General features: G+C 22.1%; 2 protein-coding genes across 2 annotated transcripts; one reads left to right on the top strand and one right to left on the bottom strand.

Annotated features, from left to right (window-relative positions):
• The first annotated feature begins 5,234 nt into the window (after positions 1–5,234).
• On the top strand, positions 5,235–5,793 carry LOC128960985 (serine/threonine-protein kinase STK11-like). Its single transcript, XM_054307173.1, has one exon. It carries the CDS (start codon positions 5,333–5,335, stop codon positions 5,783–5,785), a length of 453 nt encoding a protein of 150 aa, XP_054163148.1. The 5' UTR covers positions 5,235–5,332; the 3' UTR covers positions 5,786–5,793.
• Positions 5,794–7,839: 2,046 nt separating this feature from the next.
• LOC128960983 (cancer-related nucleoside-triphosphatase homolog) lies at positions 7,840–8,810 on the bottom strand. Its single transcript, XM_054307171.1, has 2 exons — positions 8,596–8,810; positions 7,840–8,497 (listed from the first exon to the last, which is right to left on the bottom strand). The coding sequence occupies exons 1-2, from the start codon at positions 8,732–8,734 to the stop codon at positions 8,037–8,039; spliced, it is 600 nt and encodes a 199-aa protein (XP_054163146.1). The 5' UTR covers positions 8,735–8,810; the 3' UTR covers positions 7,840–8,036.
• Positions 8,811–12,371: the final 3,561 nt, after the last annotated feature.

The following is a 12,371-nucleotide window of genomic DNA, read 5'->3' as shown; positions in this document are numbered from 1 at the left end:
CATTGATATTGTATGATATAAATTTTAATGAATCATAACTAAATTTAATGCATAAAAATGTTTATGTATTTAATTATTCAATTTAATGTTACTTTTTATTATAGGGTCAATTTTTATTTAAAAAAGTAGCCGTATTAAAATATAGTAGATATGGCATTGCATTAATAATGATTATTGATCAACACTTTTATTGTATTTGTTTCACATATATTATAATCTAATAATAGGCAAATTTTATTTAAAAACTAAAATATAAAAGGAAAAGCATTAAAATAAACTATTAATCATAAAAATAATTTAATACATATGCATTTAGTGTACAATAAAGTTTAATTGATATTAGATATTTTGTGTTCATTTTTATAATTTATTTAATTAAACTTTATTTAAAAAATATTTGTAGAATTATTTTTTATAAAAAAATCATATATGTAATGAAATAATTCTCTACATTTAAATCTATACAACATAAATAGCTAGTTATAGAAATAATAAATCATAATCAACTTAAAAAGCATTTAACACAAGAAAAATTATAAAATTTAAATAGATATAAATATTTATTTATATATATATGTGTGAATTACAAAAATTTTAATTTAAAGTTTATAAAATGTTTTAAAGATTTCAAATAATTTTTGATTAATTAATAATTAAATATTTAAATGAATATAAAAATTAATTAATTTATTATTGTTAATAAAATATTCAAATATACAAATCAATACATAATCATTAACTAATATATATAATAATATTTAAATATACATTGAAATGTTTTAATTAAGTTTTAATAAAAAAATTGTCATAAAATAAACTATTATAAAGTAAATATTATAAACTTATAAATACACACATTATTATTTATAATGAATTATAATCAAAACATTTATCTAAACAAAACAAAAACATTTAAAAAATTATAATCAATACATAACAATTATTTATTGCAAACATAAAGTTAACAAAATAAATATTAACTAAAATATTTATTTTATTTTAATAATAATTTTTTTATTTTGATGCAAAAATAATTCATTTAATAATCCTATTTATACAAAAAGTAACAAATATAAGATACAGATTAAAATATATTATAATTATTTTACCATATAAATTTCTGAGTAATGCATATTGTTTATTTTTATAAAAAATTGTAAAAAATAATGTTTATTTAAGATACAAATATTAATATAGTATTGTTTTAAAAATGTATTTTATGATATTTATTTTATTGCATAAAAATTCATAAATATTTTTTTACACATTATTTTATATATATTTGTAAATTTTAATGATTTTAATTATAATACAACTTGTAACACATATATGAACATAAAATTTTATTTATTTATTTGAAAAATTATAAATTTTATTTTTTATTAAATTAAAAAACTGTAACAAAATAAAAAGTATATTAGTATTAAATTTTAACTAACGTATATCAATGAAAAAATATTTAAATATTATATAATTTGTATATTAAGATAATTGTTTTTTAACTAAATTTAAGATAAAAAAATACTAAAATTAAAGTAATAGTTTATTTATATATACTCTATTACAATTATACTGTGCTTATGAGTAATGTGAGTCATGTAATTATAATTGAAATGCCATAAAAGTAAATAATTTATAATAGAAATATAATATATTGGTTTTAATTTAATTTCTAAAATGATAGATAAAAGTGATGATAATTATCAAAGTCAGTGCTCTAAAATTAAACTCTACTGAAACAGAAACCAAAAACTGATTTGATATCCAATACAAAAAAAATTGTAAACATTTTTGTTGATTTTGATTTATCGGATATAGGATTTAATACAAAATCAGTTAATACATCATTTAAGTCATATCAACTGATCTCAAGTTCTAAGAATTACTTGCCTTTAAATTTACTATCAATGTCGTCTATTGTTTTCAGATATTAATCTCTCAGATTTAGGAATTTATGGCAAACCAAATACCAATCAAACAGACACTAAAGTTTTGACAACTAACGAAACTAATAAGAAAACAACACAATTTTCAAGTGATTTTTCGGAGACATTTTTTCTGATCATATTGCCAAAGAAAATGCTGACCAAAAAACAAATGATTCGACAATGATTTCAACATTTTATCAAAAGAAATGGCATTAGACGACGAGTTATTTAACGATAATATTTAAACTAACTATAAATTTGATTGATTTGAAATCGCTTAGAGAAAATATAACTAATAAGTAGATAAATCCGATAAAATTAAATATTAAAATTTATGTATTAAAATTAAAAAAGTGTTAAGAAAAATTAATTCATTTAATTATATAATATTACATTTAATTAATTAATATGAAATTTTTTGTTTAAATTTAATTTCATTGTTAAACAAAAATACAACAATAAAATACGATTAATATATCATTTAATTATTTTATTTGAGTACTTTAAGTTATATAATAATTAGTTTATTAACTATCAATTAAAATCATATTTGATTCTATTGTAATATAGATACCGTATTTTTCTAACTAACTAACAGTATAGTTATGTATTTAAATAATGTACCATACATTTTAGTACGTACTAAACATTTCAGTACGTACTAAATATTTTAGTAGGTACTAAATTATACTCTATTTTAAGAGACATTTCAGTACGTACTAAAATGTTTAGTACGTACTAAATATTATACTGCATTAGCCATTCATATACAACATTCTGATTTATTTTTGACTACACTAATGCCACCTGGATAAGGCACATGGGAGCATCTATTAGAATGCAATAATATATTTATAATATAAAAAATAAATTTATACATATGTTATCAAACGACTTTATTATTATCATATCATGTATTTAATATTGTGATAAATTTTTATATCATATATAACTTTATGATAATAATATCATATTATTAATTGTTGATGTTTTTGCTAATATACTATTTACTCTTACATCAAAAAAGCACATATATTAATATTATACATTATAACATTGTAGGGTACATTAGATATTGTACAGGTATATAATTTTAATATAATTAAATAAATTTAATAGTGTATATAAATTATTGCTTAAATTATTTTTGTTATAATTACCTGAATAATGGATGGTATGTAACAAAATATTGATAATAAAGGCGACAAATAGTGCAGTAATTATTAATGATCTCTTTCTTTGTGTCCATAATTGGCAAAAATGATAAAGTAATCGATAGACTATATAAACGCCAATAATTAGTGTTAACAATGAAAAAATGATTCTCAGAGCTGGACATCGATTTAATTGTTCATCGATTACATAATTTTTGATAAAAGTTTCATTCATATAAATAGCCATTAATTTTGTATAAAATATTTCTTAAAATTGTATAAAATTAAAACATAAATTAATTATAAAAACTATTAATAAACATATTTATACTATTATTAATAAAATATTTTTCTCAGTTTTAATAACAATTGTAGTACTAATAATACTGTATCTATTATGTATAGAAATAAAAGTTTAGTATTGTTTTTAATGATAAGACTTTGAAAATACATAACTACTAAAACTTAAATTTTTGCGATAAAGACATGTTTCCAATGATTTATATCATAGTATTGTACAGTATATTGTATTTGTAGTAAAAATGATTCATCGATTTAATAAATTTCTTATACAATGAAAAGACATTTTTGAAATAATTAAAGATTTGTTTAGCAATATTTTAAACTTATCTATAATTTATCAATTAAACAATGTTGACAACTATAAAAAAAATAATTTATATCAATTATATCGATTGGCATATAAATTGATAAATTTTCATTTATTTAAATCACATTAATTTTAAAAAAAACTTTAAATATAAATATGTTTTATATATTATTTGATGTATCTGAATAATTAATATAACATTATTTTATTAATTAAATAAAATATATACAAAATTTTGAATTATTAAACTAACAAATACTACTGTATTATATAACTACTGTATAATAGTTTAACAATAGAATACAATAAAATTCTGTACTGATATCTACAGTATAGCTAAAGTGTTATCATATTATATTGTCTACAATTTTTACATTTAATCTTAATATAAATGATTAATTATATTCAAACTAAATGATTTTATATCAAACTAATACAGTATATGATGATAAAATATTTTTTTATTTTTGCACTTTACAGACAACTTCATAGACTAATAGTTAGTTATTGACTAATAAAGTCTATTTTTGTTGGTTTCCAAGAACCACGAACTGAGAATCAGATTAAGGCTGTATTGTTTGATCCGACGGTGAGCCCAGATTCGGAACTCTAGCATCAATGCTGTTGCCCAACACAAGAGTATCAACTGAACGATTGTGGACAACACTCGCAAGTCGTTCGCTAGCTTTGATTGATTTGGATCAATCATAAGAACCAATTGGCGCCACTCAGCAACGCTCATATGGGTTGAACCTTTGGACACACCTTTGACGACTACCGTTATGGCCAGTAATAGAAATCTGAGTATATATGCCGACACAAACACCATTAGACCGATATATGAAGTGTAGATAGCGGCCACCGCACCGATCACATGAACCACCGATACTAGGAATATGAGAACTACTAAAAGTTCGTGACTGAGACCTTCGGCACCAAAAAGTATGCGAACATATGTACAGACTTCACGACATTCACCGGTTGTCATCAACTGTCTGATGCCTTGAACACCAAACACTACTAAAGTGATGGCAATTGTTGAGGCAATCGATGAAAACAATAAAACATTCAATTTTGATGGCATTTCTGATTTATGTGTGTCTTACAAATGTTTCGATATTTTCTAATCAATTTTAAATCTAATTTAAATGATTGCTTTAAAAGTGTTTATAATTTGCTGAGAATTTTGAGATTTTAATATTTGTACTATTAATATGTTTGTTAAGTTATTATAGTTAATACAATTTATTAATTTATAGTTATATATTTATATCAAAATTTAAATATTCTCGTGAAATCATTTTCATAAAGTTTTAATCATTTATTTTATGGCATAAGTTAATGTATGATACATTCATTTTCAATTGTTTGAGTTAATTTGTTTATACAGTATTATTATATAAAATATATTATTGATAATATTTGAACAATTTATAAATTCATTGTAAACCAAAATTTTGAACAATAAAATGACAGACAATAATAGTTTATTAAATGATAATAACAATACAGATGATGATAATAATAAAAGTAATAATAATAATGAAGATATTACTAATGATAGACAAATTCAAATAAATGCAAATAAGATATCAGTTAATGATCTGAAAAATAAAAACAGTGATAAAATAATAGATGAAATGACAGATATTATAATCATGAATACAGACGTGAAGACAGTTAAGTATAAAGAATACGATGATTACATCAAAGGAGAAGTTTTAGGCGAAGGAACCTTCGCTAAGGTTCGCGAGTTTGTCCACAAACTAACAATCAAGAGATGTGCGGCAAAAATCTTCAAACGCGATCGCATGTCTTATCTTAAAAAATATAAACACAATATCTATGATAATATCAACAATGAGATCAAATTAGTCTATAAATTGAATCACAAAAATATCATTAAATTCTATGATGTTTTGGAAACAAATAAAAAAATCTATATATTTATGGAGTATTGTGTGGGACCTCTCAGTGATATAATACAGTCGGCATTTCCCAATGGACTTCCCAAATGGCAGTGTCATCACTACTTTTGTCAACTCATTGTAAGAATACGACAAAGCTTTGGAAGAGTTTGTTTTTATTGCTGACAATTATCGTGTCTGTACGTGGAGTCTGGAACTGATGAGAATCTTCATTGAATTAAACCAAAAGACAAATTTGGAGACAGTTATCAATAAGACTCTCAATATTTATGGTCGCAATAACACACTTCTGGATTTATCAGCCGCTTATATCTACAATGGTATGACACAAGAAGCTCGTCGTCACATTGACAATGCAAAGGGTTTAACTCAAGAGTCGATTGAATTCTTATGCGATAAGTTTGTCAGAGACCGGAAGCCACAAGAATTGAAGCGATTTATTTCAATCACTTCATCGATACAAGGATTAGACAGAGAAAAATTGTACAGAATTTTGATTCAACTCTATCTTCAAATGAATGATCGCATCAGTGCTGATGAAGTGGTCAACACAATGATGACACAACTAATTGATCCCACAATAGAAACACTTAACCTTTTGAAAGAACAAAATCAAGTCTCGACATGAGTTGTCTATTATTTATATTTTAGATAATTTAATTGTCGTTTTATTTATAATTTATAATAGATTATATGATTTGTAAATTATAAATATCAATAAGTTTTTAATTAAAAAAAATTAGATTACTTTTATACTATACATTATTTAATTTTGAATAATTACCGGTAAGTTTATAAATAAGATTATTTAGTAGTTATATTTAAAATAAATCAATTATATTACCGTAATTTTCTAATATTTCATCACTAAGTAATTATGACAAATATATTTAATAATTACCGTAATATGAATTAATAAATTCCAATATTTATCTAATTAAGAGTGTTTTTATTCATTTTTAATATCTTTATAAATTATTTTGTAGTTTTGCAACATTTTTGTAGTTTTATAGCATTTATTTGAAGTTAACTTTATATCTCATTTTATAATCAAAATATTTATTATGATCAACATTTTGAGGACATTTATTATTACTAAAGATAAACAAAACTATCCAAACATACAGAACCTATGATTTTCAATGAGTATGAAAAACTAATCTAATAAATACAGTATTTTGCATTTAATTTACTAATACAACTTTAATTTTAAATAAACACTAAACTCTAAAAAATATTTATAAAGTTTAAAAAATAACAAAACATGACATTTTTATTGTAAATATATACAATATTTTATTAATATTAATGTCTATTAGACATTTAAATAAGTTATTTTTATTTTCATTAAAAGTATGCATTATATTCAAGTGGTTTTTCAATATTTATATTTGACTCAACGATATCCCTATATCTTATAAATTATCAAAAAAAAGTTGTGTTAAATGGATTTTTCACTTTATTTTTCAGTAAAATTTATTAATCAAGAATAATGAAAACGAGTTTGTTTTGAAACACATCGACGATGGCATACCTGTCCTGTTTGTCCTATCCTTGTAGTTATCCTTGAATTGGGTGATATACCTCATAACATAACCATAACATAACCGGTTCTCTTGAAAATGTTGTAAACAAATTAAAGGAAAATAATTAAACAGAATATGTATTGGCAAATGAAAATGAAAACAAAACCATTAGACAGTAATTTAATGTAAATGTTAGCTAATATTAGTTAAATTATAGAGTAGAGTAAAATTATCGCTTCTCTAAAATATTGTTTTTTTTTTATTAAATGTTATATAATTTCAATGTGTTTGTTAAAGTAGTGACAAATAACATGTGAAATATACTATATTTTCCTATAATTAAATTGATTTAATACTACAGTATATAAAAAGAATTTGCATATTATATTACAGAACATTCATTGCAAATAAGTCACACATTTTATATTAAATTTTTTCAAAACAAAACTATCAAAATTCAAATCAATATAACATTTCGAGTAATTAAATGTTTGAAAACATATTTTATTTTAATTTGAAAAAACTTCCCATATTTATGTTTAAATATATTTTATTAATATTTGTAAATATTATTTATAAAATTGTTATTTTTTTGATAATATTACTGAAATATTACTATTCAAACAAATTATAGGAAAATCAAGAATTAGATAAAATAAACAAATATTAATAATAATAATAAATATTGTTATTTGTAATATCGTATCAAATATTTACATAAGGATTCAATTTATAATACAAATTATAATATAAAGATTGTTTGATAATTATATATACAAATACAATCAATCAAATAGTTAATACATGTTATATTAAATGAAAGATTAAATACAAGAGTAATGTACAAAATGATAGCAATAGATGGATATGAAGTGCAAGTGATGAGCCATTTATCGGATGGCATTCTCGCACAACATATTGACCACTCTGTCAGCCATAGAGTTGCGATTTGAACGATTGATGTGAATCTCATCGCTTCCCGATCTTCTTCTTAAATCTTCAGCCAATTGTACATTACGTTTGACGGGAAGTGTTGCCATAATTCTGTATGACTTTGTTGTCACTTCGTTGTCAAACATTTGTCGCACACTTTTACGAAACACATCACTAAATGTTTCCATTTTTCCGATTTCGTCGATCACTAGAATCATCTGTTTATTTGATTTGTCCAACAATTCAATCTCCTCTTTGGATATATTCAGCAACGGTATAGCAATTGATTCAAATGAATGCAAATCAACAAAATATTTGCCAACTTTGGGACCACTATTGAAGTCAATGCGAGCCAATTGTTTGCGATTTAATGGATTAGTTATATCAATGATATCAAAGCCAATCCTTTCTTCAGTTGCTATTCATCGATGGTATACAACAAATACAATAACTTTTTGGTCAGTAATGCAATTCAAACACCAATCAGATATGAAAATCAATTGTAAAATCAATTACCAGATCTGACTTCTTGAGTGTAAAAACCTTTGACAGTAAATCTGTGACTATATTTGTCTTCAATAATATCAATAACTTTCTTAATGAGTGTTGTCTTTCCAACAGATGGTAAACCAGTGATAAAGATATGGTTTGTCATCAAAATTATGATCACTTTTATTGAATATTTTAATAGATATTAGAGTCTCGACTGTAAACACATTCAGCTTTTATACCAATAAAGGCATCAATTGTAGGGACTGTTTCTTAAGTGAATATTCAATGTTTGTATACATACTATACAGTGATATTACTGTACATTACATTACATGATTATATACATGTAGTTGTATTGTATGTATTGTACAGTACTGTACATATTATATTGAATACTCGGATAACAACTAGAGTATAGTGTATTACGGGAGTCCAAAACCGTTACATTTGTGACAAACCCGGAACCAATATCTATCTTAATTGTACTTATTTTTTAAAATATTTATTTCTAAGTTTTATCATTTTTAAAAATAATTTTCATTATTTGATTAACAAATTTATCTAAAACTTGAATTTAATTTAAAAAATAGTTTGGTTTGGTTTAGAATGACCTAATAGTTCATTTGAATTACATGTCTAATGTTGTTGTGAAATGTTGTTTATGTGTTGATGTGTATGTAATCACGTATACGATATGTACTGTAAATTATTATACTATACTACTGTATACTGTAGTACAGTATGTCTATCAATGCATTACTATTGACAATAACATTGTTGTTGTGGTCACTCCTCACGTATGCCAAACCCAAACATAATGTATGACTTTATCTGTAAATTCAATAATATTTATATTTATTTTTCTAAAACATTAAATTGATTGTTGAAATTGAATGCAAAAATATTTTTGTTTAATATTAATCATTTAGTAATACTGTCAATGATTAGCAAACTTTCTTAAAGTTTTGAGACAACAATCATTGAAAGTATAATACAGTAGTATTTGTGACATAATTTGCAAATGTTTTATCATTTTTTTGATATTTTTTATATACATTAATCTCAATGCAAACAAAATTTTAATTATTAATATAATACTATTTTATCGTATCTTTCGATATAATAAATCACTTCAAATATGGTCTCATATATAGTAATATTTATATTAATATCTTTTTTAATTTTATTAGTTGCTCTAAAATTAAATTTAAAATATTTAAAAACATTTATTAGTCTATATATACAATATATAAAAAATAATGTGTAAAATTTAATTAACATATAGTATTATTTTTTAATAAATACTAATATAAATTGATGTACAGTACCTTTACCTACCTGTGAGTTCATAGACACAATCTATGATTTTATTTTATTTTTTATGATTATCAACTAAAACCAATAACCAAGGTTCTATCAGTAGATAATTTTTATTATTTATCATAAATTTTTTATCATAATTATAATAACATAAACACTCATAAATTTATATTACACACAAATAATTAATACATTCGGTAAAAGTTACTAATAATAAGTTTTTATTTCTAAAACTAAGCCAAACATCGGATAATATTTTGTTTTTTATAGTAACTGTTGTTATGCTTACTGTTATGAAATGATAGTCTAATTTAGTTATTGTATGATTCACTTGTCTAATGCATGCGATTTTTTTGATATAAATAAAAATATTTATTTTAATTTAAATGGCATATAAATTATATTTATCTTAGTATTCATACAAATGTTTAATTAATTATTATTAATTTTGATATGTTTTTTAATATGTATTTTATCAGACATTTCAAAATATAGTAGTTGTTCATAGAGTACAGTATTTGCATTGTATTAATACTTTTTATTATTAGTGGTTGTATTAAATTAATTAGATTTATGCTAAACTAAAATAAGTCATAATAACTAATAATACAATGAAATCTATAATTGCATTACGAGATTAAAGATTTAAGCTAATTTGAATACAATGTTAAATAATATTTAATTATATTTCAATATAAGACATTAAGAGTAACTGTCGCAGCAATTAAGTTAACATTAGATTAGTTTTATGACAGATTGTTTTTTTATACAAAAACTTATTTCCGTACAAATATAAAACTTATTTATTTTATTTATAATATATCCTTAATATTTATAAAATTATTATTATTTATTAATGTCTAGAAAAGTGCTGATTTTTCAAATAAATTGCATTTCACTTATTAAAAATATACTTAATCTATAAACTAATTGACAAACGATATTTTAAAATGATTAATTATATCATTTCAAAAAAATCATTGATAATTTTTTTCATTTACTTATCCAAACACAATATATCGTATAAAATATACAATAAATTAATATCTATGCACTAAATTATTATAGATATAAAACATAAAAAATGGGTTAAATATAATCTAATATAATTGAATAAAATATATTTAGTCCAAATATATGCACACGTGTTATAATTTATACCTATAAATTTATTATTGTATTAATTATTGGTAAAAATTAGACTTATAAAAAAATACAAACAATTAACTTATCATATTTATTATGGACTAATTAATATTTTTTTGTTTTTATCATAAATACTCTTCATATACTAGTATAAAAAATATTTTATTTTTATTATTCAAACAGATGATAAAATTTATTATATTTGTTATAAATAGATTAAATAAAATATAATTTGTTAAATTAGCAAATTTATCAAGGCAAGTTTAATGAACATGTTGTTAATCAAATGTTTTCTGGTTAAAATGTTGATATTTGTATTGTTAAGTAAATATTTTGATTAAACAAAATAAAAATATGTCTATAATCGACAATCTATTTAAAAACATATTAAATTTCATTGAATAGATGCCAAAAATATTGTCGCTTATTATGATGTGATAAACAAAAGACTGTTTATATGAATTAATTTAGAGATTATTTTTGGTTGAGCTTTCATAACAATGTTTTGCCAAAAAAAAATGATACTTAATAACCCTTTTTGCATAGAAATGTGTGTTAAAAATGATAGAGAAATTTAAATTGTTAATACAAATGCATAATATAGAGTACAATAACTATTTGGTGCCATTGGTCTCAATCATAATTTTAGTGTATGTTATGACCTCTTCATCGTCTGAATTGTTATGATATGAGAGAAGTCGTGCCAAATCTTTTTCTGGACCGCCAAACATATCTCTCTTATTTAAGACATAAATGCGGATCAATAATAACAATAAAATAACAGCAAAACTCGATTCTCCGACAAACAGAATATTCTGTAGCATATGATAACTGGACGGCCGCTCAATAAGATAATGGCTTAATGTTAGTGACGAGAAAATAGCATAAATAATAAAATATAGACTATATTTGTTGATTTGATGTCTCTCTCCCAAAACCATTGCTTCAATTAGATTTTTAATTGATTTGAAGCCAAAAATTGTTAGCAAAATGTTTGTCCAAAACTTTAACTCCATTGTCGATAACCAGTATTTACGATAAAACACTTTGAGCTCAAAGTATTCAACGGGACGTATGATGTTATCTGGTTTAAGGAAATACGGTTTTGAAAATTTAAAAAACATCAAAAAAATATTAATTAGTAAAGTATTAGATACTGAATATGATAATAGTTAATGTGTTTAATTTAAAAATCAATGGCTTGTATGTTATAAACATCTATATAAATGACTCATTATTTGGGTCTAAATGCTGTTAATTGTTATATTTTGTAATCAATATTTTTTATCATATAGTTTGTCGATATTAGAGTGATAAAAAATATTATTTATATA

Source organism: Oppia nitens, unplaced genomic scaffold, assembly GCF_028296485.1.
Source record: "Oppia nitens isolate AA-2021 unplaced genomic scaffold, nextdenovo-longstitch-racon4-pilon3 scaffold5_pilon_pilon_pilon, whole genome shotgun sequence".
Lineage (NCBI taxonomy): Eukaryota > Metazoa > Arthropoda > Arachnida > Sarcoptiformes > Oppiidae > Oppia > Oppia nitens.
Note: the sequence above shows the minus strand (reverse complement) of the source record. Positions and strands in the feature narration are given on the sequence as shown.

Excerpts from the sequence above, each read along its gene's own strand:
- LOC128960985 (XM_054307173.1), top strand. The coding sequence starts at position 5,333 with ATGACAGATATTATAATCATGAATACAGACGTGAAGACAGTTAAGTAT.
- LOC128960983 (XM_054307171.1), bottom strand. The coding sequence starts at position 8,734 with ATGACAAACCATATCTTTATCACTGGTTTACCATCTGTTGGAAAGACA. Across the intron at positions 8,498-8,595 it reads CACTCAAGAAGTCAGATCTG|CAACTGAAGAAAGGATTGGC; the intron begins GTAATTGATTTT and ends ATCGATGAATAG.